Source organism: Pan paniscus, chromosome 12, assembly GCF_029289425.2.
Source record: "Pan paniscus chromosome 12, NHGRI_mPanPan1-v2.0_pri, whole genome shotgun sequence".
Classification (NCBI taxonomy): Eukaryota; Metazoa; Chordata; class Mammalia; order Primates; family Hominidae; genus Pan; species Pan paniscus.
The window spans coordinates 115,916,808-115,944,132 of NC_073261.2; the positions used below are offsets into that span (position 1 = coordinate 115,916,808).

At 41.7% G+C, this 27,325-nt stretch overlaps 1 protein-coding gene and 1 long non-coding RNA gene across 8 annotated transcripts in view; one reads left to right on the top strand and one right to left on the bottom strand.

Moving 5' to 3' along the window:
* LOC117979070 (uncharacterized) lies at positions 1 to 25,595 on the bottom strand. The gene is made up of 4 exons (XR_004669687.3): positions 25,470 to 25,595; positions 18,338 to 18,454; positions 17,003 to 17,311; positions 1 to 8,008 (listed from the first exon to the last, which is right to left on the bottom strand). It is a non-coding gene; the product is annotated as an uncharacterized LOC117979070 (long non-coding RNA).
* Positions 1 to 26,808, top strand: part of NOL10 (nucleolar protein 10) — a 116,691-nt gene extending 89,883 nt beyond the window's left edge. For 6 of the 7 annotated variants that reach the window (XM_034952604.3, XM_055108244.2, XM_003826963.7 and 3 more), the window contains 4 exons: positions 9,110 to 9,283; positions 9,571 to 9,818; positions 20,718 to 20,820; positions 26,272 to 26,808. In XM_034952604.3, coding sequence (XP_034808495.1) covers positions 9,110 to 9,283; positions 9,571 to 9,818; positions 20,718 to 20,820; positions 26,272 to 26,391 — 645 coding nt within the window. In that variant the 3' untranslated portion in view covers positions 26,392 to 26,808. Of the gene's footprint in view, positions 1 to 9,109; positions 9,284 to 9,570; positions 9,819 to 20,717 lie in introns of all 7 variants that reach the window. The other variant, XM_063595052.1, reaches the window with a different exon arrangement.
* The last annotated feature ends 517 nt before the right edge of the window (positions 26,809 to 27,325 follow it).

A 27,325-nucleotide genomic window follows, 5' to 3' on the forward strand; every position in this document is an offset into this window, starting at 1 on the left:
AAAACTCTCTTACTGTCCATTATAAATTGGAAAACTAGGATCTTTTCATTATATTGCAATTTAAAACATTAGGAATAAAGCCTAATTGAGTATTTTATTTTCTTTGTTTTCTTTTATTTCTTTTGTCAATAGTACTTGGAACAGTGCTTACTGTTTTCTCCTCCTAAACTTTTGATACGGAGCCAGCATTTTTCTTTGCCTCAGCAAATTGTCATACTCACTTTCTAAGTTTGGATAAGCTTCCGATGTTTCATCCTTTGCTCTTTTGACGTTATGAATTGTCTCTGAGAGTTCCTTTCATGTAAAGTTTTTTGCCAGTGTCACTTCCACTGGGACACTTTTCTTCTTCTTGTCACAACTGTTTTCCTCATTTGTTTTCAGAGGTTCACCATTACGTGGTCCCCTCACTACAGACTTAGAGTGCCAGCCAGTGACAGTAGCCACATTCCCTGTATTCCCACAGCCAGCTCTTTCTTCTATAACTCCCTTTAAATTTGATTCACATTTTTGTTGTTGCAGTTTTATCTTGTTGATTAGTTCTCTGTAAATTGTTCTTTTTTGTAAATGTCACACGAGTTTGTCTTCAGTATCTAAAGAAGCAATGCAACAGTTATACACGCGTCCTGTCTGCAGGAACTGAGCAGGAAATTCACTGTGCATCACACCGCCTGATGCAGTGTCCGGTCACTGACAGGCTTTGAGAAAAGCAACCCATTATTTACGTAGGGATTTGTGGACTAAAGAGCTCGCTGTGGAGTTATACTTTATGAACGTACTCAGTTGATGAACAGAGATAACTGAAATTTGAACCGTCTTGTTGGGGCACCTGGTATTCTTCAACTGCATTCCTTAGCTACTCCTTCCTGTTGGCACCGTGCGAATCAAGAACTTGCCTTTCTGTTATCTCCAGTCACATCTACGTTCCGTTGATGTTCACTCATTTTGTTGCTACATATTCTCTAATTAACTATCAGGATGGCATTTGATTATTTTAAAACCTATTTGTGGGTCACCCTGTAAAGAATTACCAAGCTGTGTACCATTTTACTTCCAGTGAAAAGGAGGAAGAACCTTAGAAATTCCTATCTTCTTCCATCAAACAGCAGTTTCTCTTCAGCTCTTCATAGCTGGAAATGTGATCTTTGTAGCCATATCACGTGATAACAGAATTCTTCCAAAGAGTAGTATTTGTAAAATGTGCCCCTAATCTTCCTGTTGGTGACTTCCTAGCCCAAATCAGACCTATTATCAGAGCTCAGTTTCATTCCAGAAATATTTATATATGGTCTTTTGAAAATCTGAGGCTGTGCTTGGAAAAAGTTAGTATAATTTGTTGTTGAACAGTTTCATCTTATGTAAAGTGAAGATCGTAGAAATCACTCATGAATTAAGGAAAGAATCCTTCATTATAATTTAAAAGACTACTTGAAAGAATTGCTAAGTCTCATCAGCAGATCATTAGTCTTGCCTTTGAACTCAGCTCCTCAAAAGCTTGAGAACTTTACTAGCTGTGATACCTCCTGATTTGAAAGTCGGCATCTTGCAATACCAATTTGAAAGGTATGTTTTGCCTTGTCTGCAGCTGAAATTTATTGGAGACAGTGAAATGTGTTCCCAAATATTGCTGCCACTGAGAACACAAAAATCGAATAAGATGTTTACTGTATGGTTGATATTGAACCTAAAATGGGAAGTGGCCCACCACATAATGTCAATCAGTATTATATGGACATTATCCAAACTCAGAAATTTTGGTTGCATTAATTCTAGTTAACAATTAAGGCCGAGTGCAGTGGCTCACGCCTGTATTCCCAATACTTTGGGTGGCTGAGGCAGGAAGATTACTTGAGCCCAGGAGTTGGAGTCTGCAGTGAGCCATGATCACACCACTGTACTGCAGCCTGGGCTACAGGGCAAGACAGCATCTCTTTAAAAAAAAAATGAATGAATGTATTTATTCTTTCAACAAATATGTATTGAATTTCCAGTATGCACAAACAGCTTTGAGAGGCATGGGCATCTGTGATCTGTTTGATTTGTGAGGGTTTGAATTTTGGTTAGAGCTATTTTTCCTATAGGTATCATTTTTTGTATGTTAGTCTTTTTTGTCAGTTTCTTGCTGTGGCCTTAAAGTCTCTGATGAATGTACTTTTCTTTCATTCTGCAGCAGCTCAGGCAGGACTGTGCATGAGATCTCTAGGCCAGGGGTCTCCAACCCCCAGGCCATGGTACTGGTCTGGGGCCTGTTAGGAATCAGGCCGCATACCAGGAGATGAACCTCAAGCTTCATCTGTATTTACAGCCACTCCCCATCGCTCACATTACTGCCTGAGCCCCACCTCCTGTCAGGTCAGTGGCCACATTAGATTCTCATAGGAGCATGAACCCTATTGTGAACTGCGCATGTGAGGGATCTAGGTTGCCTGCTCCTTATGAGAATCTAATGCCTGATGATCTGTCACTGTCTCTCATTAGCCCCCGATGGGACTTTCTAGTTGCAGGAAAACAAGCTCAGGGCTCCCGCTGATTTTATATTATGGCGAGTTGTACAATTATTTCATTATTTTTACAGTGTCATAATAATAGAAATAAAGTGCACAATAAATGTAATGCGCTTGAATCATCCCAAAACTCCCTTGCCCCCCCCCCCCCTCGCCACCATCTGTGGAAAACTTGTCTTTTCCGAAACTAGTCCCTGGTGCCAAAAAGGTTGAGGATCACTGTTCTAGGCTATGTGTATTCTGTGGCTAGGAACCCATGGAAGAGATATTTTAGCAGTTTCAGGAATTACTAAATACCACTGAGAACTTATATTAAAGTAATACTTCATCTCTCTAGGGAATACAATTAGGTACAGATACTTTGGGTTGGATCAGGTCAGTTTTAACATCCAAAATATTATTTTTAAAGCTTTTTTAGTATCAATTAAATTTTTTTTTTAAATTACAGTTATACATACATAGTTTTAAAAACTAAACATTTCAGTCTGGGCACAGTGCCTAACACAAACTTTACGGGCTCACACCTGTAATCCCAGCACTTCGGGAGGCCAAGGCAGGCAGATCACTTGAGGCCAGGAGTTTGAGACCACTCTGGCCAACACAGTGAAACCCCATTTCTACTAAAAATAGAAAAACTAGTTGGGTGTGGTGGTGCGCACCTGTAATCCCAGCTACTTGGGAGGCTGAGGCAGGAGAATTGCTTGAACCTGGGAGGCAGAGGTTGCAGTGAGCCAAGATCATGCCATTGCATTCTAGCCTGGGCAACAGAGCAAGACTCCATCTCAAAAAACAAACAAAAAAACAAAACAAAAAAACATTTCTGTAATCCCATCATTTTGGGAGGCCAAGGCAGGGAGGATCACTTGAGCCCAGGAGTTCAAGACCAGCCTGGGCAACATGGTGAAACCGCATCTCTACAAAACATTAGCTGGGTGTAGTGGTGCATGCCTGTGGTCCCAGCTACTCAGGAGGCTGAGGTGGGAGGATCTCCCTGCAAGGCCACAGTTAGCCATGGTTGTGCCACTGCACTCCAGCCCAGTAACAGAGTGAGACTCTGTCAAAAACAAAAACAAAAAAAACCTAAACATTTCTCCAAGGTTTGTTAGGAATGTAGGCCATCCCACTGTCTGCCCCTTTTCCTCCCTCTGCCTTCCTCCATTTTCACCTCTTCTCAGACAACCACTTTTGCCTTTTTAGCTGATTATTTTGGTATAAATCTCTCTCTCTCTCTCTCTGCCCCCTCCCCTTCCCTCCCTCTTGCCTGTAGTCCTACCTCTTAACTTTTTAGTGTTAGGCATTATCTTTTGATAACTTTCCTTTCCAAGGAAGCTATATTGTGATTTTGATTAAGTTGGTATTCAGCATTACATTGTCGTACTTTTGTTTTTTGAGATAGAGCCTGTTACCCAGGCTGGAGTACAGTGGCAGAATCATAGCTTACTGCAGCCTCAGTCTCTCGGGCTTAAGTGATCCTCCCACCTCAGCCTCTCAAGTAGCTGGGATTACAGGTGCACACCACACCCAGCTAATATATAGGTATGTATATATTTTAGTAGAGCTGAGGTCTCACTGTGTTGTCTGGGCTGGTCTCCAACTCCTGAGCTCAAGAGATCCTCCCAAAGTGCTGGGATTACAGGCACGAGCCACCATGCCTGGCCTACGTAAGTGCTATTTCCAGCCGAGTCAGTAGTAATCTGTGACTGCATTTCTTGTTCAATCTTTGTGTCCTTTGAAGTTAATAATTGTCTCTCTTGCTCGTTTTCTATGTAGTTATCACTAATCAACACCCAATTCTATGTCAGTTCTCTAAGTCTTATTTTGAGGTGTTTAGATAGGTTAGACTTATGCTTATTTACCTTCCTGAAGAAGTTGCTTCTAGAATTTTCTGCCCCATTCCATTCTGGCCTGGTCACCTTCTAATCCTGGGACCTCCCTTTACCATTATCCTGGGCATTCACTTCACCTCAGCCCATGTTGGACAGAGAATTACAAGAACCTTCAGTTTCCTGAAGGAATATAGTTTCCAACCTAGGCAAGCAGTCAGTCCATGTGAGGGTATGGTAGATATTTTCAGACATGCAAGTTCTCAACAACAACCAATTCCCCTTAAATGCTGCTTTTCCTCGGGAAGTTGCTAGGGGAGTTGTTTCTCTAAAATAACAGTGTAAGCCCAGGAAGAGGAAGCGTCCTGGGAAACCTGACACGAAGCGACTGTACTGTGCTGCAAGCCCATCTCAGTCTAGAAGTTCGGTCTTCAGTGCTGGGGAATTTTCTTGAAAGAAAATTTCAATTAGTTTTTCCTGCCATGATCCATAGTTATTTTTTGGCAGTGAGGAATAAGAGAGTTAAAAAACTGAATGAAAACTCTAGGTGGGGACAGGGTCCCTCAGTCACTGTGCGGTGACTTGGCCACACTGTTTGGGGAGGGACGCTGCACATGTCATTGTCTGTTAGGTCTTTCTCTTGGCTGGTCAGGTCCTCCTGCTTGGGGGGGTAAAGGCCTGGCTACCAGCATTCCTAGAACTGACCACTGTAGGTCACAGGAGGTTGGAGGGGTCCAGAGGGCACCTCACCCCCCTGTGCCAGCCTTGCCCTCCCCTCCTTGTGGCCAGCACACCTCTCTTGCTCTTGCAGTGCCAGCCTCAGCCAAGCAACTTCTCAGTGGGAGAGGGCTGGGGCCAGCCTTTCCAGAGCTGGGGTGTGATTTTTAAATAGGCTTTCTTTCTGGCTTCCAAATTTTTATTACCCCTATTTCCTTTCCTTTTTTTCTTAAGGGTTTATGCCCTTTTTAAAAAGCTCCTTTTCTGTTGTTCCAGTGAAGTTTTAGGAGAGATTAGAAGATACTGGTGTTCAAGCCACCATCTTTACTCAGAAGTCTGTACCAGCCTAACTTCATAGGTATCATAGCATTGAAAGAACTAATTTGATTGGCCGGGGTGCAGTGGCTCACACCTGTAATCCCAGCACTTTGGGAGGCCGAGGCAGGCGAATCACCAGGTCAGAAGTTTGAGACCAGCCTGACCAACTGGTGAAACCCCGTCTCTACTAAAAATACAAAAATTAGCCGGCCGTGGTGGCGCGTGCCTGTAATCCCAGCTACTCCAGGAGGCTGAGGCAGGAGAATCGCTTGAACCCGGGAGGCAGAGGTTGCAGTGAGCCGAGATCACACCACTGCACTCCAGCCTGCGTGACAGAGCAAGACCCCATCTCAAAAGAAAAAAAAGAAGAAAAAAAAACTAATTTGTTTCAAATGGCAATCATTCTTCATATACGTTACTATGTTGGAACAAAATAATAATAGGCATCCCACTCAGGTAGACAGATACCATTCTTCCAGGTAGGACTGTGGTATGAATAGTACTTTAATGTTTTCTGTATTTTAATGGTAAAGTTGAGCATGTGTAGACGGGTATTTATAGGACGGATCACTAGCCAGACACTTGTAAGCTCCTATAGAACATTAATAGCTATACCTTATCCTACTTTTTTCCTTAAGACAGCTGTGAAAACAAACAGACTAGGAAAAAACCCTGAGGGAAATATTTTTACAAGCTGGGTCAGAAGAGGTTTTATTTTATAGTTGTTCATCCAAAGCATACTTGTCTTTAGGCAATGCAATTGATTTGTTTTAAATTAAGAAAAAAACTTAATACCAGCAACATATGTAGTCTTTGTAACATTTTCTCTATTTATTAAATATGATTATTACTTTAATAAATATAGTAAGATGAAAAGTAAATATTTGCCCTTGGGTTTTTTTTAACCTGAAAATGTGTAATAGGCACATAGTTATTCATTTGAAATTATCTTTGACAATATCACCTATCCGATATCTACAGATAACTCCAAAATTTACATCATAGCCCCCTCCTTTCCCCTGAGACATGGCGCATCGTTCCCAGACACCTAGTGGTGTCCGTCTGAATCCTGGTGCTCTTCTCCCTGTGCCACAGGCATAGGCAGCCCTAAATGGAGCGTGATTTCTTCCCCTTTACTCCACCCCTGCGTTTTTTCCTAATGCTCTCCAGTGATGGATTCTAACTCAGTGTCGCCAGCTTTCTGGTTGCTTAAGCTACATGTTTGAGAGAAGTTTCTAACCCTGTTTTTAATTCTTAACCCTCCCATCTCCATAGCTGGATCTGTCAATTCTAATTTAGAACTGTATCTCACAATTATTCTTTCTTAAAAACTGTCTGTTCCCATTGCCCTAATTCAGGCCCTGTCTCTCTTGCCAGTTTCTTAAAATGGCTTCTTAGTCTTCTCATGTTGCTAACTTCTTACTCAGCAGTCCGTCAGACATCATGCTGCTGCAGACTTTTGAAGCACAATTTTGGGTTGTTTTGTTTGTTTGTTTGTTTGTGACAAGGTCTCTCTGTTACCCAGGCTGGAGTGCATGGTGTGATCTCAACTCACTGCAGCCCTGACTTCCCAGGCTCAAGCGATCCTCCTACCTCAGCCTTCCAAGTAGCTGGGACTACAGGCGTGCACCACCACGCCTGACTAATTTTTTATATTTTGTATAGACAGCGTCTCACCATGTTGCCCAGGCTGGTCTTGAACTTCTGGCCTCAAGCAGTCCTCCCACCTCAGCCTCCCAAAGTGCTGAGATTGCAGGCATGAACCACCACCTGGCCAGTTCTGTCATCTGGGAGTCTTGAAGCACACTTCTGTTGATCATCCATCTTCTCCTTCCTCCCTCCTTCCCTGTCTCCCTCCTTCGTTTCTCTTCCTTTTCCTCTTCCTCTTCTCCCTCCCCCTCCTTCTCTTCGCTAGTGGTTTCCCCTTATATCTTCAAAATAACAGTCATGGTATTTAAAATCCTTTACAGTATGACCCAATCAAAAAATTGTTTTGAAATTGCATCATTCTTATGTCGCCAGACTATTCACCACTCCCATCGGCTGGAAATGCTGTTTCTTCAGATTTCTACTTGTTGAAACCTACTCATGTTTCAAGCCCCCTCCCTGATGCTGCACCCCCCAAGGCCCCTCCTGGGGTGTCTTGTTGGGATTCCTTTTTCTGTCCTCTCCTGTGGCACTTTCAGCACTACCGAGCAGCCCTCAGAAGAGGCCTAGTAGCACGTGTTTGCAGTGTTTTTTCTTCCTTACTAGTTTAGGATCAGGAACCCGATCTTACCTTTCTTTTTCCCTCCGTCCTAAGTCTTTCTTGGAAATGATGTTTAATCAGGGAAAACTTGCTGCATTTAATATCTTAGAATTTTAGGTAAGGGTTTATCTGTTTTTAGGTACATACAAATAATAAACAGGCCAAGTTCCTTAATATCTTATGATTTACTAAACTTTTGTATAGGTCTGTCACACAAATAATATTCAGAACTCAACTGCCTGCAATCTTGTTTACTCTCAACAGTGGAGAAATAGTAAAGTAGTCTGTTCAGCAGAGTCAGAGTCCATCACAAACAGGTCAGCTTTTTCCAGCAGTGTTCAGGGCTGTTTACTCTGATTGACAAACAATTCTGAGTAAGCTGTTTCATCTGGCTTCCAAGCCTGTAGCAGAGAAGGAACAATAAGACAGTCCTAAATGTGTAAGATTCTCTGTCATCTACTTAAGTGAACAGGTAAGTTTACAGTACAGTTTAGAAAACTTTCCATTGAAAATGGTACAAATAAAAAGGAATTTAGTGTCAGTCCTGAGCTATCTAAATGGGTCTCAGTAGCCAAAGTTTTTGTATCTAAAGGATACACAATATCCTTTGACAACAATTAGTTGACCTGAGGGGGAATATTGATGAAACAACCCTGTAGGGGATGGAAAGGTTCTGTTTCCCAGTAACTCAGCTGGAATCGGTAAACTGACATCACCAGCTTCCTGCATCCCACCATGTGAGTTACTGGCTTTGTATACCTCCTCTCCCAGTTTTGGAATCTGAAGTTGAAAGAATTGCTTATTTTAAGTCAGTGTAGTAACTAAGCTTTATTTAAAAGCCCTGTTTTCAGTGGCTCATGCCTGTAATCCCAGTACTATGGGAGGCCAAGGCACGAGAAATTGCTTGAGCCCAAGAATTCAAGACCATCCTGGGCAACATAGTGAGACCCATCTCTACAAAAAAAAAAAAATTAGCCGGGTGCGGTGGTGCACCTGTGGTCCCAGCTACTTGGGAGCCTGACTGAGGTGGGAGGATCACTTGAGCCCAGGAGGTTGGGGCTGCAGTGAGCTGTGATTGTGCCACTGCACTCCAGCCTGGGTGACAGAGTGAGACCGTATCTCTAAAAAATAATAAAAGCCACTTTCTAAAAACCTAGTATCTTCTTGAAAGGTGTTTTTTTGCATTAAAATGTTAATTGAAGAAATTCTTTCTAATCTGTTAAGCATAAAGTTAGCCAAAAGGCTCATTCTTGGCTCATTGTGTGTAATGGCCAAGTGGTGTAGAGCATCTGCAAAGTAGATTAATAGAGGTTGTTTTGGTGGTGGCAGCTAAAACCTAGGGGCACGTTGAAAGTCCTGGAAGAAATTTCATAATGAGTTAATAATGTATGCCTCATGCTGCTTATTAACTTATAATAGAATCAGTGTTTTAAAACCATGTTTCTGGTCAAATTTTAATCAGATATTAACTTAAATTTTTACGTACTTTTTCCTCCTTGTAGAGTCTTCCTAATATTCTCACCGATGATCGATTTAAAGTTATGTTTGAGAACCCTGACTTCCAAGTAGATGAAGAGAGTGAAGAATTTAGGCTTCTGAATCCACTTGTTTCAAAAATTAGTGAAAAAAGGAAGAAGAAACTAAGACTCTTAGAGCAACAAGAACTTCGTGAAAAAGTAATGTACTCCTTATCAGTTAGAATTAGCTACTGTTTCTTTAATGTAATGTTTTCTTTGTAAGTTAGAAGAGTCTTTGATTATACTTGAGATGTAATTAATTCCATATTAAGTGTTTGACATTCGGCTTAGGAGTATTATCTTATTTAATTAAAGGCATTTCTCCTGATGCATGCAGTAGAGCAGCTGTTAGGCACTCATTAATGGGCCAGTGCTGCTTCAGAGAAACCAAGGGGTCTGTGTTTGACTGGGGGAAAGGAGTTGCTGCTTACTATTTTTATTCTCAGGAAGAGGAGGAAGAGCCGGAAGGAAAACCAAGTGATGCAGAAAGTTCGGAGAGTTCAGATGATGAAAAAGCCTGGGTTGAAGAGGTCAGGAAGCAACGCAGACTCCTCCAGCAGGAGGAAAAAGTGAAGCGGCAGGAACGACTCAAGGAGGACCAGCAGACAGTCCTAAAGCCCCAGTTTTATGAGATCAAAGCAGGAGAAGAATTTAGAAGCTTCAAAGATTCTGCCACAAAGCAGAAACTGATGAAGTGAGTAGCACTGCCTGAGTGCACAGTTGACATGTAACCAAGCCCTTGCTTTTCCTCTCTGGCACATTGCCCTAAAGATGACATTTCTGTCTTTGGATGATGGAGGTGCAGAGGGTGGAGGGGACGAGGGAAGCGGGGGAGGTAAGGCCGTGCAGGAGGTGATGTGAGGGAAGCACCCAGGAGGCCTGAGGGGAGCATTGCTATTGAAGTACAGTGGTCTCTAGGGGATTTACTTATTTGTCACAACTTTTTGAGTAAAATACAGGGTAGAGGGAGCCTTATGAGTATCAGTGGAACACTTTTAAGCTGCAGAAGCCACACACTTTCCTTGTCCTTGTTTTTTCCCCATGGGGTTCCCTCACCTACAAATACTTACTCTGTGCCCTACAGATCAGTGGTTTGAAGCCTTTTGGACAGTGGTTGCTAGGAGATGACAACTTTTCTGCTTCTTCACAAAGTTATTTTAAAAAATTAGAACCTCGGTTATGTTTACCCCATCTCACTTTACCTGGTTATTGAAAAGGTTACTTGGAAAATTTGCCAGAAATTTTAAGTCTTTTTCAGGAAAATTGAGAGATCGAAAAGAGTGGTATTCTAGAATAGGCAAATATGTAGAAAGAGGCAGAAAGTAGAATGGTGGTTGCCGAGTGTTTCATGGGTACAGAGTTTCAGGTTGGATTATGAAAATGTTCTGGAAATAGTTGGTAGTGGTGGTTGTACAACAGTGTGAATGTACTTAATGCTGCTGAACTGTCTGCTTAAAAATGGTTAAAATGGTAAGTTTTATGTTATAAATATTTACCACCCTTCCAAAAAAATTAACCTTCCCCAAAAAGGTAGTTTTATTTGAATAATTTTCAGTTGTCAGGAGTCTGAGTCAGGAACAAGCTAGGTGTCAAGCCCAAGTTGTATATAAACTCTAAATTATGCAAGTCTCTGCTTTGAGAATTCCTAGGCAAAGTATTGATGCACAAGATTGGAATATGATAGACGGTCACAGGAGATGTCTTAAAAGAATAGTGGAATGTCTGGGGAGCCAAGGGAGCAGTCTTGAGGTGGAGCAAGAGGAGTGGGCAGAATAGACGAGGTGTTAGGCTGGGGTCAGTACATTTCTGTACCTTGTACTTCTCCAGCTCCCAGCTCTCCGTGCAGGAGAAGGTGTTTTCTCCGAAGTGGGAGGAGGAAAAGGGTGGGGAGGACATCAGTGAACAGGTGGAATTGTTTCTGGGGTTGAGATATGTTTTATTCATCTTGATTTCACCAGCTTCTAGCAAATATCTGCAACACCAGATGTAGTGAATCCTTGAATTTAGAATTCAGAAGCACCTCAAAATTCTGGTTCTGATGAACTAAAGATATGTCCATGAATAAAGAAGCCAGTGGAGTTGACCCTTGAACAACTCGAGGGCTAGGAGTGCCAACCCCCTGCAAAGTAAAAAATATGCATTTAGGCCAGGCACGGTGGCTCACGCCTGTAATCCTAGCACTTTGGGAGGCCGAGGGGGGCGGATCATGAGGTCAGGAGATGGAGACCATCCTGGCCAACATGGTGAAACCCCGTCTCTACTAAAAATATAAAACTTAGCTGGGTGTGGCGGCACGTGCCTGTAGTCCCAGCTACTCAGGAGGCTGAGGCAGGAGAATTGCTTGGACCCGGGAGGCAGAGGTTGCAGTGAGCCGAGATCACGCCACTGCACTCCAGTCTGGCAACAGAACTAGACTCCATCTCAAAAAAAAATAAAAATAAAAAATAAAATATATATATGCATTTCACTTTTTGTGTTATTTATTTTCACTAGAAAGTCTAGACCTAACACAACTTTTGATTTCCCGAAAACTTCATTTTTTTTTTTTAAACCTTCCTGGTGACTGAGAGCCTAGAATATCCCCGAAAACTTTACTAATAGCATACTGGTAACCAGAATTTTTAATAGTCAGGAGTCAATTACCACATATTTTGTATGTTCTATGTATTGTATACTGTACTCATACAATAAGATAAGCTGGAGAAAAGCAAATGTTATTAAGAAAATCATAAGGAAAGGAAAATATATTTATTCATTAGGTGGGAGAGGATCATTGTAAAGGTCTTCATCCTTGTTGTCTTCATGTTGAGTGGTCTGAAGAGGAAGAAGAGGAGGGATTGGTCTTCCTGTCTCGGATGGCAGAGTCAGAAGAGGAGGAAGTGGAAGGGAGGCAGGGGGAGGCGAGTAATGGTGTTAACTTTTCTTGGAAAAACTGCGTGTATAAGTGGAGCAGTGCAGTTCAAACCCATGTCATTCAAGGGCCAACTATAATGTTCTTGGTATCTTTTGAAGGTGTTTTCTTTACTGACCAACCTCACTTTTTAAAATAACCACTTTCTTGAGATATAATTTATGTAACATACAATTCATCTGCTTAAAGCATGCAGTTCACTGGTTTTTAGTATATTCACAGAGTTCTGGAACTATCACCTTAATTTTAGAACATTGTCATCACCCCAAAAAGAAACCCCACGCCTTATGGGCAGTCACCCCACATTTACCCTACCCCATCTCCCATCCTGAGGCAGCCACTAGTTTACTTTTCTGTCTCTATCGATTTGCCTATTCTGACATCTCATGTAAAAGGAGCTGTGTATTGTGTGGCCTTTTGTGGCTGGCCTCTTTCCCTTAGCACAGTGTCTTTAATGTTCATCCGTGTTGTAGCATCTATTGGTGTAGTCAGCCCTCTGTATCCAAGGGTTCCTCATCCATAAATTCAACCAATATGGGTTGAAAATATTCAGAAAAAAATTGTAACTGTACTGAACGTGTACAGACTTTTTTCTTGACTTTATTCCCTAAACAATAGTATAACAACTATGCATGTAGCATTTACATTGTATTAGGTATTATAAGTAATCTAGAGATAATTTAACATATAGGAGAGGGTGTGCACAGGTTATATGGAAATAACCACACCATTTTATACAACTTGAGCATCCATGGATTTTAGTATCCAAGGGAGGTCTTGGAACCAATTCCCCAGCGGATACCAAGGGACAACTCCACTCCATTTGTTTTTATTACCAAGTAATATTCCAGTGTATGTATAGACCAGTTTATATATCCCTTCGTCAGTTGATGGACATCTGGGTAGTTTCCACTTTTTGGCTTTTATGAATAATGCTGCTATGAACATTGGTTTATACAGTTTTACATGTGTTTTGCATATGTTTTCATCTATGTGCAAGAATTAGAAGAAATTGCTGGTCATATAGTAACTCTATGTTTAGCCTTTTCAGAAACCGGCAAACTTGTCCACAGGCCGTGCCATTTTACATTCTCCAGCAGCGTGTGCAGCCTCACTTTTTATACAGCTGTTATGCGTAGGTGTTTTACTGGGAGTCCTGCTTGGTTTGTGCTGTTCTGGTTCTGTGGAGTAAGTTTATTTGTTGAGTATATGCTGTTTTTGTCTTGCTCTATTTACTGCTTTATCTCTGGCTCTTGAATAAGTACTTAGAATAGAGTGGGCACTTGAGAAATACTTGCTGAAACTGTGAATCTTTTTTGCCATGACAACATATCAGGCAACTCAAAAGTTACTCCTTCAAGATCTGCTGAGAAAGGACTCCTTTTCCCCATAGCCATTGACCAGAAAAATCTGGGAGCAGTTGTTTTGAGTGTAACCACAGCAACAGGAGGCTGTGATTTGGGGGTAGGCGGTCTGACTAATCTCTCTAACATTCTTCCTTTTGCCTGGGGGCTGTAGTAGGATATGGAGGTATAAAACAAAGAGGATAAAAATTTGTATCTAAGAATAACCCATAGCAAGGTGAATAAACTGCAGTTAAACATTCTAAGTTAAATATCACCAAGTTAAACATTCTTACTAAGTTAAATATAACCAAGTTAAACATTCTTACTAAGTTAAATATCACCAAGTTAAACATTCCTACTAAGTTAAATATCACTAAGTTAAACATCCTTTTTGAGAACTATATAAGTGATAATATTTACATGAGTATTTGGTGAAGCATTAAACCATGATCCTTCAGAGAACTAAAGTGACTCTGTATGTTTATTCTGCAAGTTACCGCAAGCCAGTCAACAAGAGACAACATCAGATTGAATGTGTTATATTTAAATGTTCACTTGGACTTGCCTAGCTTTAAAACTGTTTCTATAAAGGGAAAGGTGGATCGTGAGTGGTAGCTGGAGACTTGAGTGAGCTGTCTGCGTTGCTTGGTGTGGTCATATGGCTTTAGATAAACACGTGTGTCTGTTGACACATATTTTTATGCCTTACAGTGGGCTAACTTTGTTTGTGAGTCTGTTCATCCGCTTATCAGCCTCTCCACCACCCATTCATTCATCAAGCATTTATCAACTGCTCAGTGCGAGCATACCAGCATTCTAGACCCAGGGGATGGGAAGAACGACATGGCCTGTGTACCTGAAGCGTTCATGGGAAAGGAGCATAAGAAGGAAGGAGCTGAATTTGGGGAGCCTTGAAATCATATGGAAACTGGTTGTGGAAGGATGCAGAGTGGAGCATTCAGGGCTGGTGGGAAAGATCGCATTCCTGGCAGAGGCACGGCGCAGCCACAGGCAGGCCATGCGAAGGGTTGGGGGTGCCTTCCTACAACCAGAGCATGGGGTGCCTGAAGGGGTAGCCGAGCAAGCACTGGAAAGCCACGATCTTACAGCTTAGATGAATGGGATCCAATCTATTCCAACCCCTCCCCTAGTGTTGTAAATACTTTTGTAATAAAAGCAGTGCATGTTTGTTGTAGCAAATAAAAACATAGGCATAAAAAGTCCCTATTCCCAGAAACCCATTAGCAGAATATCTCCATTTTAGAAAGACAATGTGCGGAGAACCTGGACACCCAGAGACCAGCTCTCAAACCATTAGAATCATCCCAGTTAGAAGGGCCACAGGCCTGAACGATGGGGTGGAGAGGAGCAGACAGACCAGAAGACTAAGAGTGAGAAAGAAAAACGGGCACAAACTCCACCATCAGTTCCTAATAATATCAAAGGAGAAGGGAATAGTCAGGGATGACGTAGAGATGTCTAGCAGTGTTGCCATTGAGGTAAAAAATACAGAATGCAAAATAGGTTTAAGGCTAAAAGTAATGAGCTGGGTTTTGTGCACATTAAATAAAGGAGCCCATGCGTCTTCTGTGTCACATTCAGTAAGCCAGTGTCCATCGGGCCCAGGAAGAGGAGGCTGGAGATGTCAGTTTGAGAGATACCAGCCTTTATTGTGTGGTCAAGATCACGAATGAAAAGAGATTTAGCGTCATTGTATAAAGTAAGATTAGGGCTAAGAATGGAAGCTTGGGGAAAAACAAATATTTTACTTGAATCTGTGATAAAATCCATACCATACACCTCTCTAGAGAAAAATACAAATGCCTGTGATGTATTTGCATAGAATTTTAGAGACCTCACAGATGTACTGATTGCCTAGGACTAAAAACTCTGTTAGAAAGCAGACAGAGGAGAAGATGGACAGTAAAAATACTGGAGTTGTCAACAAGCTGAGAGGAAAACTGGAAAGGGCCAAACCTGGAGCGTGTCTCAGGGAAGGGAGTGGTCCTGACACCCATCGGAGTAGAGAGGCCCAGGCATGAAGGCTGGGAAAAGGCCAGTATGTGGATGGCCTCACTGGCACTCGTTTCTCAGTCCTGCCAAATGGCCAACTGCAATAGAGACACGAGTGACTGGGAGATAGAAAACACAGTAAACAGTTAGTGTAGGTGAGTCTTTCAAGAAGTTTGGTAGTGAAAGAAAGGGATGAAAGCCAATAACTTGATGGAAAGCGGTTTATAGACTTGAGAGACGTGATTTGTTAGTAGGCAGAGAAGACTCAGCCACAGAAAGTGGGTAGTAAGGAATTGAGAGAATTGAGTCAGTTGATAAAGTAGCATCTGGTAAGGAACCGGGTGGCAGTGGGCCCGAGTACCAGGTAAGGAGAGCCTCAGAAAAGACAAGGTATGCATCCTCAGAGACATGGAGGAAAGAAGTCCAGATGCGTGGACATAGGGGAAATCATTCTGGTTAGAGGTAGAAAGATTGGGAAGGCCATGCTTGTTGGCCTCAGGAATCTGGGCACATCAGCCTTTTCTGGTATCTGGAGCAGCCGTGACCTGCAAGGTATAGGAGTGGAGCTGTGTGCGTTGGTGAACAGTGGAGGAAGAGAGTCCTTAGAATGAAAACTCTCCACGTTTCAGTTGATGGGGATAACTTCTCTCCTTGGGTAGTCAATATTAGCTGCCAGGCAGCCTTTCAGTTCCATTTATGAAAGCATTCTTTGAAGTACCTGCCCTGTGGTAGGTCCTAGAAATTCAAAGATGTTTAAGACAATCCCTGCCTTTGGGGAACTCATCTTCTTCACCAGGTAGCTTGGTAGCTTTGGGTGAGCTTTTTATCGTGTCTGCAACATTATCCACTTTGTGAATTAATATGGCGTGTTTTTACTCTTCAGCTCACATTCCTCTGATAGTGGATAAGAGCTGAGGTAATGCAGCTTTGTTTTAATATAAGCATTTAAAAATCTAATCTGGAAAGTAATTAAATTCCAGGCTTACATTTTTAAAAAGAGAATCTTGTATTACTCAAGGAATACGTCCTCAGTACTATGTAGGCATGTTATCATTGTAACACTTAAGAGTGTGGACTGAAGGTTAAAGCCTCTCCTGTCCCCCACCTCCCTCCCTGAGGTCATGGCTGCGTGTGCACCATACTTCTCTCCTTTAAAAAATGCATTCATTCCTGTATGTGTTCACACTCACACATCTATACCTGTAGCTTTTTTTCTTTAACATGAATGGTTCATACTCTTCATGTTATTTTTTGAGATGGGTCTCACGCTGTCGCCCAGGCTGGAGTGCAGAGGCGCAATCATGGTTCACTGCAGCCTCGACCTGCTGGCCTCAAATGATCCTCCCACCTCACCCTCCTGAGTAGCTGCGACTACAGGCCACCACATGCGGCTAATTGTTAAAATTTTTTGTCCAGATGGGGTCTCATTTTGTTGCCCAGACTGGTCTTGAACTTCTGGCCTCACAACATCCTCCTGCCTCAGCCTCCCAAAATGCTGGAATTGCAGGCATGAGCCACTGTGCCCAGCCTAATTATACTGTTTTAACTTGCTCTTTTCATTTAGCAGCAAGTGTTGGAAATGTTTCTTTATAAGTACAGTAGGCTTACCTTCTGGCTGCATAAATACTTCATAAGGTGGGTGTGCTGTGATGTATGTTGTTCCTCTGACGATGGGTGTTGAGGTTGCTGCTTTTTCTCTTTCCCTTTTCACAGTCACAGATATGTGTATGCACACGGACAAGTATTTCTTTAAAGTGTATTCCTAGTAGGAGTTTGCTGGATCAGCGGGGGTATGCGATAGAGACTGCCAGATCACCCTCCAAAAAGGCTTGAGCACTTTGCACTCTGGCCAGAGCGCCTGTTTCCCCACACTCCAGCAATGCCGGATATTAAGAATCTTTTACATCTTCGTTATGCCTATAGATGAAGCATCAGATTTCATGGTTGCCTGAGTTTAAGTCTCTTGAAATAGGGCCTTTCAAGCAACACATGGAAACGGAAAGCATTCAAATAAAGTTTTTACTAAACCTTATGGCATATGTAAATATTTGTCAAAGGTAGTTATTTAAAGCAAATACTTTAAATTTAAAAAATGCTTAATCCTTTATCTGTGGATTCTCTTTCTCCATTTTCTAGTTTATTCCCTCCGGTGTAGACTATGGAGCGGGGGCTCCTTTAATTAGAGTTAATTAACTCTTCTCAATTTTGTCCTGAAGCACATACCTTTATGAATATGACCCCCACCCCCACACTGCCCCTTCCATGCAGTGGGATTCAAAACCTCTCATCTGAGGAGCATTGAGTTTTAATTAAATATGTGTGTGTGCGCGTGTGCTCGTATTTTAAAACCCCAAAGTAAATTAGCCTCCCTGGGGCATCTAAATATTTAATTTGATTTTCTTCCTTGTAGTTTCTGCCCACTTTCCTTTTTATTTTAAGATAAATTTACTAATAATTTAGGTTCTTCCCCTGGGAGCCTTCTGCATTCTACACTGAGTAATTCTACCCACTTTCAACATTGTAAAGCCTCTATCTATTTTCTTAGCAATCACAAGTTTGGGGATTGTTTTTATCTACTTGTTCCAATTGATTTTCCCCTAGAATCCTTTACTATACACCAATGAAAAAGTCCCCCATGGCTGTCAGACCTAAAGTAAAGCCTAGGCAGGGAAAAGAAGCAGGGGCGGGCCAGGGAGCGGGGGAGGGGAGAGGAGGGGGAGGGAAAGGCCAATTCTGCCATCCTCCTCTGCCACCTGCCAGTGTCCTGGAAGAAACATGCTGAGAAGCGCATGCAGCGTGGTGTTCTGCCTTTTGTTTTTCTGTTCAATAAGGAATTTTCAGGTGTTCCTACAGCAGTGTCTACTTAGGTCATCTCTGACCAAAGTCACACTCAAGAAGCAGGCTGTGGAACTGCTGGTTAGCAAACGCTTTCAGTAAACTGACTTTCAAAGGGAGGGAAGTGGAACTTCTTTAATGTAGAAATCTCCACACACGGTCTCTGTCTGTGTCTGATCTTCTGCCATGGTTTGTTCCAAAACTCAGCTTGTCTTTCCAAATAGCCTAGACAGAACAAGTTTTTACAAGTGCACATTGAAAGTACATTGAGAGAAACCCCAGAATGTGTATGCCCTATCATGGAGGAAGTAAGGTCATTCTTAACAGAGTAATAATTGCTCACAATTTACTAGCAAAGTCTTTTTCTTCCTAAATTAGTGTTTTCTGTATACCATCTTCTCTCAGTGGTTCTATAGTTATTCAGAATTCCTGTTAACTTTTTTTTTTAAGTGAAAGCAAGTTTATTAAGAAAGTAAAGGAATAAAAGAATGGCAACTCCATAGGCACAGCAGCCCTGTTAACTTTGAAACCTCAGAGTTTATAGCTATGAAAAGAAAGAAGAAGAATGACATGAACAGGTTGAGGGATTTGCTGAGGCTCACATAATTCACATGCATGCCAGAGTCCGTTTACACTTCACTTTTGAATTGTTCGGGAAAAAAAAAAAAAAGCTAACCTAAATCTTCATTTCATTCCGTTTCTCATGTGGAAGCTTGTCATTGAGAATACTTAATGGACAAGTTTCCTGAACAAAACTGTGTAAATCAAGTGTGGCCTGACACTTGCCTGGAAACCAGCAATTCTGAAATTGGAATCCTGCTTAGAACTGAATCCTTACGTGGCCTACAGCAAGTCATTTCACATCTTACCTCCCTTTTTTGCCATCTATAAAGGATAAATACTTCTGTCTCAGGGATGTTGAAAGGATTAATTAGTTAGTCTATAAAGAACTTTGAAGATGAAAAGTACTTTAAAAGTGCTTCTTAATAACATTATTGCTTAGAAAAGAGTGCCACTTTTATGCTAACCACTTTATGTCTCAAATTATATAAAGAAGGTATGTTTAGTACATTACTACGAGTTGTAAACTAGAGATAAATTTCACATGGTGTGAGCATCAAACATTAGCTTCAGAATTTCAAAGGAGCATCCCTTTGTCTTAAGGATCGTTTAGGAGCTGTGCTCTCCTCAGTAATTAGTTACAAAGATCATATTTCAGGGAAAAAAAGACTCTTTCACACAGTTCAGCCTTTTTCTTTCTTCAGTCAGGTTTCTTAGCCATCACTTTAAAGGGCTGCATTGAATTTGATCTGGGGCAGGGAGGACAGGAGACAGTATACTATTTTTGAGGAGGGAACAGAATAGAAGAGAACCATATTCTTTGTCTTCCCTCGCATCTCTCTCAATCTTATCAGGGGGATAGGAATCTATTGCTTTAGCCATTTCTAGAAAAGTTAGAGTAACTGTTTAAACTTACTGCAAATATATATCATTCGGCTTAATTCAGTTTATTTCCCTCTAAACCAAGTTAACAAAAAGGGCCAGTGTTCTAGTTTACAATAAAACATTATTATAACTTGCAGTGAAGTTTCATATAATGGGTACAAAATTCATACTTAACGTCTTTATTGGAAAGCAGAGGGGGATTATGTTAATTACACAGATGACAGTGAAATGCAGGGCACTGCAGACTGTAACAGAGACAGATTATATAAAGAGAGCCTAGAAAAATTTGGAAAATGTGATCAAGAAATGAGATTTAAATTTGGAATAAAGTATGTCAGAAAGAGTAAGTCAAGTAAGAAACTAAAAGGAAAGATACCTGGAGAGATAGCAGTGGCTAGAGCTGAATCAGGTAGAATTACCCAAAGTGTAATTGCTTTTGTTTTCTCTCAGCGTCATCAGACAGATTCATGTTTCAAGCTGTTCATGCTGTGGAATGATGGCTTGCAGTCTACAGAGTTAAGACTGAGTGAAGGAAAAACGAGAATTATCATAGCTCTTCTCTGTGGCTTGACCTGGAGGACTTAATTTGTGCTCATTCCTTTGTAAAAGGTGGACGAGTGGCCAAAATACTCACATACCTAATTTGTGTATTGTTTAAATATATCATTATATCATAAATGCCATTGACCATTATGATCAATTACAGGCTTCAGGAGTAGATTGCTCTTTGCATTTGGTCTTCAGAAATATGATTGATTTTAGTAAGAAAAGTAGCAGGCATTGAAGTGTTTGGTCCTGCCACTTAAGATATTAAATTAGTGGGTGTTTTTGCCAGCCATTGTTTTACAGTCTATCTCTGGAATATGAATAATGACTATTTGAATGCACCTAATTCTTTCAATTTATTGTGTTAAATGAATGATATTTTCTGTTTACATGTGTAAACATTTTTCTTCACTATCAATTCTAATCAAAACTTGTTTCAAATGGTAAATTAAAACATAATTTTGATTAATGTGGCATTCTTTTGAATTTCCCATAGCAAAACCCTTGAAGATCGTTTGAAAATTGAAGCAAAAAATGGGACATTGAGTGTATCTGACACCACCGTTGGCAGCAAACAATTGACATTCACGTTAAAGAGGGTGAGTTGTCTTTTATTGTTATTTTTTAATTCACAAAAGAAAAATAGGCTTTCAATAGTGTTTGTGTGTGTGTCCTCAGAGCAGCCTTCTCAATGCTTTTCCCCTATTGAGGAAGCTGTGTTCCCTGTTCTAGCATTTTCCTTGCAACCAGAGTCCCTGGTGGGCCAAGAGCACAGTGTGTGACTGCAGCAGAGCCAGGAATGTCACTGGTGTCCCAAGGGAGACAGGGAGTTAGTGGCCCTGGAGTTAGCTCTGTTGGAGATGAACCAGCCGTCTTGGTTTCTGGATTGCTCTGTGGCCTCAGGTGCGGCTTATAAAGCAGAAGTCCCATCCTGACCCTCTAAAGATGTAGGGCTACTACATCCTGACCCTCTGAGGATGTAGGGCTACCTCGCATGTATATGGACTTTGAAGAAGACCGGGAATTGGCGAGTTCTGATAACTTGTGACAGTCACACCCAGCTTGCCCAGATACTATCATTTTAGAAGACAGACTACTCTGCCAGTGGTCATCCTATTCTAAGTTGATTTATAAGATGCATTTTTTTAAGCCAGTGGTAATAGTACCTGTCACACATTGTGGGAGGAGTAAGCTGCTTAAATATTTACTGTTAACTGGATACAGTTTTATTTCTCAAAAAAATTTTTTCTCATTCAAAGTCAGTCCTCTTCAATATAGTCACCAAATAGAAAAGAATGACAAAGATTTCATCCCTTTTTTTTTCCATAAGCAGTAGTAGGGAGATTATTCTTTTTTAAAATTGAGATATAATTCACAGACTATATGCATCCTTTTAAAGTGTACAATTCAGTGATTCTTAGTGTATTCACTGAGTTGGGCAACCATCACACTGTGTAATTCCAGAACATTTTCATCACCCCAGAAAGAAGCCCTATACCCTTTAGCATTTACCCCCATCTTTTCATCCCCCAGCCCCTGGCAACCACTAATCTACTTCCTGTCTCCATAGCTTTGCCTGTTCCGGACATTTCATACAAATGGAATCATTCAATGTGAAGTCTTTCATAACTGGCTTCTTTCACTGAGCATAATGTTTTCAAGGTTTATTCATTCAGTGGTGTAGCTTGCATTGGAATTGCATTTCTTTTTATGGCTGAGTAATATACCATTGTACGTATATAACACATTTTGCTATTCATTCGTTTTTTAAGGGACACTTGGGTTGTGTTCTTTTGGGGGAAGCGATTAATAATTGGCTGTGAAAATCAATGTGTAAATTTTTGCATGAACATGTGTTTTTATTTATCTTGGGTCTATACCTAGGAGCGGAATTGCTGGGTCATACAGTGTAGCTATTTAACTTTTTGAGAAACCTGTCAGACTGTTTTCTGACAGTGGCTGCACCATTTTACATTCCCACCAAGCAGCGTATGAGGGTTGCAGGTTTTCCACATCCACACCAAACCTGTCTCGTCGGTCATCTTTATTATAGCCATGCTAGTGGGTGTGAGTGGTGTGTTGTTTGATTTGCAGGTCCCTAATGACTAATGAGTTGAGCATTTTATCATGTGCTTATTGGTCATTTGTGTGTCATCTCTGGAGAACTACCTCATCACATCCTGTACCCATTCATCTCTGATTTCTCTAAAATTTTCCCAACGTGCATCCAGGAGGCTTGCCAAGTAATAAAAAACTTCATTATTCTAAGTGCAAAAAGCTTTTCAGTTAATTCTGTCTGCTGAGAGCAAATTTGCCCTCTTACATTTATCACTTACGTAAGCCAAATACACATTCAGAGGGACCTCATTGTGCCTGTTCCTAATTTCTTATCAATTTTCTTTATACCTGGAAGCATTCGTTGATTCCCTCTGAAACTCAAGTGATGTCAAATGGGGCAGGAGCAGCATAGCCTGGAAGGATCCCAGGTCTGCAGCACAGCCACCTCAGCTCCTGCAGAGGCCCCTCTGCTGGGTTGAGTGAGCACCTACCTTGCAGTAACATGAAAATACAAGCCTTTTCCCACTGTTTCTAAATTGGGAGGTACTGAGTTGAAGATCAGTTTAAAATTTGTAGTAAAATGAAAATAAGATGGCTCCGAAATTATATTTTTGTTTATAAAAAAAGTATTAAGAATTGCTTTAAATGGCCTTATAACTGAATCAAGCAGAGGCTTTGAAACTGTTTTGAGGACTGTGTCAATTAATGTTTGATGTGTGTGTTTCCTTACTTGACAGACATTTTAATTATTAAATCTCAGTTTTACTTGAGTTCTAGTTTACAGTAAATTTTACTTATTCAGGCAGTTGTTCATAGAAGTCTCTTTTTATACTGCATGTTCGATATGCTCAGGTAGAATCTTGAGTTTTTCCTATGTTTGCATATGTACCTCCTAAAATTTCAATAAAATTGAAGAGAGAAAATCCATGCTTTAATGTCATTTAAAATTGTATAGTGGCAAAACTGGGATTCAGTCACAAATCTAATTTTAAAATGCCATTTAGTACAGTTCCTCATCAAGCCTGAGACTGTTGCTGATACAAATGTGCCTGTTTGCACCTGTCCTCCTCCTCCCTCTGTGACAGGAGTGCTGGAGGCTGTGGTGAAGTAGTCGGGAAGAGGAGGCAGAAACACCCAGGAGAAGCGCTAAGGGCCCATAGATCCCATCCTCCTGAATGCGCCACGTGGCGGCAAGGCCTTCCAGATGCAGCCTTGGGAGAGAGGCTAGTCATAGTCCTTTTTCTGCGTGGAAATTTGTCTGCAGAACAATAGTCACTGCTTACAAGCTCCTCTCGAAGCTCCTACCTTGGTGGAGAAAGTCTGGCAGAGCTTCCCAAAATGTGTTCCAGGAGATGTAAATGGTGACTCTGGAAGATTACTTTTGCCATCAGACAGATAAGGGAAAAACCTTGGACTGATGTCCATGTTGAAGACTTATGAAGGTACCTTAACTTAGAAGCTCCAACACACACACCTTGTTTATCTGTATTTAGCACATAATTTTCCAAAATTATATGAAGAAACCCTTTTTTTTTTTTTTTTTTTGAGACGGAGTCTCGCTCTATTGCCCAGGCTGGAGTGCAGTGGCACCATCTCTGCTCACTGCACGCTCCATCTTCCGGGTTCACGCCATTCTCCTGCCTCAGCCTCCCGAGTAGCTGGGACTACAGGCAGCTGCCACCATGCCCGGCTAATTTTTTGTATTTTTAGTAGAGACACGGTTTCACCATGTTAGCCAGGATGATCTCGATCTCCTGACCTCATGATCCGCCCGTCTCAGCCTCCCAAAGTGCTGGGATTACAGGTGTAAGCCACCATATCTGGCCTGAAGAAACCCTTTTTAAATAAACCCTGATTAACATGAAGAATCGAAATATTGAGTAACTGGTGTTGGTTCACTTTACAGGGCTCCTGGTGGTGTCATCACTTGCTCAGCTAGGGAGCGTTAGAAGGAGTTCTGAGTTTTCCATTAACGCATGTGTATTGATGCCTGCCCTGTGCTGCATGCTAGGGACGGACATGGCTCTTGCCACCACAGTTCTCAGTGTACTGGGAGAGAGAGACAGCGGGTAAAAGTTATACACCTCTAATTATATCATTAGAACTGCGGCAAGTGCTTCAAAGGAGAGCAGAGGGCTGTGAGAGTGTTTGGTAAGGGACCAAACTTTGCACAGTTTCAGTAAGCACAGGACTGAACTGACATGTTATTTCTATTTTTTTTAAATCCTTCCGGTTGCTGCATGGAGAGTTGCCTCAAGGGATATTTGAAAGGAAGCAGAGCACGAGGAAGGCAGCTCCGTGGTGGCCATGCTTAGGAGCGGAAGCAGCCTGGGCTTGGGTGGGACCCTTTGAGACGGAGCACAGTGGAGGAGTTTGGGACGCACTTCAGAAGAATACACAGGACAGGATTTACTTTGAAAAGACAGTTGAAGAATAGTAATAGTCAGAGAAGGGACTTAAGAATTATTCAGAAACCCAGTTTAAGAACTTAGTAGAATAGGAGAAATGCATCCTTTTTTTTTTTTGACATTACAAATTGCTTTCCTTCCCCGCTATTCTCTCACTTGCAGCTCTTCAATTTTAGAAGAGTGGGTAATATCCACAAGAGGTGAATCCACTGGACACTTTCTCCTCAAGGGTAACATACAGATGCATGTGTTTTGTTAGGTGTGTGGAAAATACAGATCCTGGCTGGGCGCGGTGGCACACGCCTGTAATCCCAGCACTTTAGGAGGCCAAGGTGGGTGGATCACAAAGTCAAGAGATCCAGACCATCCTGGACAACATGGTGAAACCCCGTCTCTACTAAAAATACAAAAATTAGCCGGGTGTGGTGGCGGGTGCCTGTAGTCCCAGCTACTCTGGAGGCTGAGGCAGGGGAATCGCTTGAATCCGGGAGGCAGAGGTTGCAGTGAGTCGAGATTGTATCATTGCACTCCAGCCTGGCAACAGAGCAAGACTCCATCTCAAAAAAAAAAAGAAAATACAGATCCCAGAGAAGCAGGTTCCCTGGGTGTCCATAAGACGGTGCTTTTCCACTTTATCAACTGAGGCCCCTGACAGTGCTTTCTTAGTTTACCATCTGTGCAGTTCCACCACTAAGAATTTTTTTTTTTTTTTTGAGCTTTACATTCAGGAGTTTGTATTTTCAAAACCATCAAATGTGTTTTTAAAACCGTATAACTCTTACCTTTGTTGTGGATTCTGCAGTGATGCTCTTCTAAGAATTTCTGCTGAAAGTAGTTAAACCATTTGGCGCCAGGGATGGGGTAGGGAGGAGTTCCAGCTCCCATGTGAGCCAATGAGCATTGAGAACAAATGTGAGCACCTTTCCAGCAGTCAGCCCGAGAGTCCACATGGTTATCGCAGCTGTGAACGTGTGCATTGTCTGCCTGGCTTTTATCAGTGATTAATGAGAGCAGTTTGCTGCTTTTAAGGAGAAGTGGAGTTTTGGGAAACAGCTAAAAATTCTTTGGAGCAAGTTCTAGTGAATGAATGCTTTAATAACGTACTTTTAGTACATTTAAGTATTTTTTGTTTTTAAAAACAGTGGGAATAAACTAATGGCTCTAGTTTGTAAACAAAGATCTCTAAAAGGAAGTGGACACTCAAGTGATATCATCTTCTTAAGGTGGCTCTTGTGTAGACTCTTTTAAAACATCCCAGTGGTTGTGTGAGTGTGTTGGTTGAAAAACCAGTCTCCTACTTTGTAGGAGACTGGTCTGTCAGGGCCCTTCTCTTGCCTGGGGTTCAGAATTTCTGCTTTTGCATTGATGGTAAAAGTTGGCCTTGGTCCTGCTGTTTCTGCCAGGGTAGCATTTGTCAGAGCAGAGTCCAGGCAGCCCCACCATGTCCCCTGGAGCCTGTGGGCAGCATTTCTCCTGGCAGCAGTTCTGAGATTGGTGGTGGTACTGTTGGCAGCCTGACGGTTACCAGAAAAGAGGTATAGAATTTTCTCTCTTTCCCTCTACTCATTTCATTTTCTCTTTTAGTCTGAACAGCAGAAGAAGCAACAGGAGGCTGAGAAACTGCATCGACAAGAAAGGAAAAGACTCCGTCGTTCGGCCGGACACCTGAAGTCAAGACACAAAAGAGGACGGTCGTTTCATTGATTTGGGAAGTGGTCCTACCTGTGATTAGGGAGGGGTACGTCTCCCCCAAACTGATCATCGTTAGGGTGTTAAACACAGACGAGGAAACACACGTTTTTAAAGTTCATGTACTTTCTTGTACACAGAGGTAAAGGTTTGAAAACCTGTGCCTTGTGGATTGGACTTTGAAGCTGGCCCCGCCGACGGCCACCGCATAGCCCCAAGGGTGTGCTTCAAGTCGTTGCTCCCTGGAAACATTGTCCTTTCCCCATGGCTTTAATCATGAAAACCGGGTTGGGGTTTTTTTTTAATATTGTGAAATGTACACCATGAAATGAAAGGTTTATGCTGTGCTAGAAACCAAGGTTTATCATGCTCTAGGAACTTTTTTCTTGCACTGTCTACTGCCATTCATGATTAAACCATCCAGAAATACCATCCCTGTTTTACCTGTTGTCTGTGTATTGCTTGTGTTTGTGTTTATAAGTTTATGCTGATAGGTTTGTTTGGCTTGTTTATGTATTAGTTTGGGATTTGTTTTTAAATAATTTATACCAAGAGAGTATAATCTAATGGTGCAGGTTGAGAGCATCCCAAATCCGAAAATCTAAAACTGTTTGAGCACTGTATTTATCTGTTCTTGCACTGCTATAAAGAACTACCTGAAACTGGGTAATTTATAAGTAAAGAAAAGAGGTTTAATTGACTCACAGTTCTACAGGTGGTACAGGAAGCATGGCTGTGGAGGCCCTGGGAAGCTTACAATCGTGGCGGAACGTGAAGCGGAAGTAGGCATGTCCTACATGGCTAGAGCCGGAGGAAGAGGGCAAAGGGGCAGATGCTACACACTTTCAAACACCAGATCTCCAAGAACTCACTAACATAGAATAGCAAGGGGGAAGTCTGCCCCCATGTTTCAGTCACCTCCCTCCAGGCCCCTCCTCCAACACCAAAG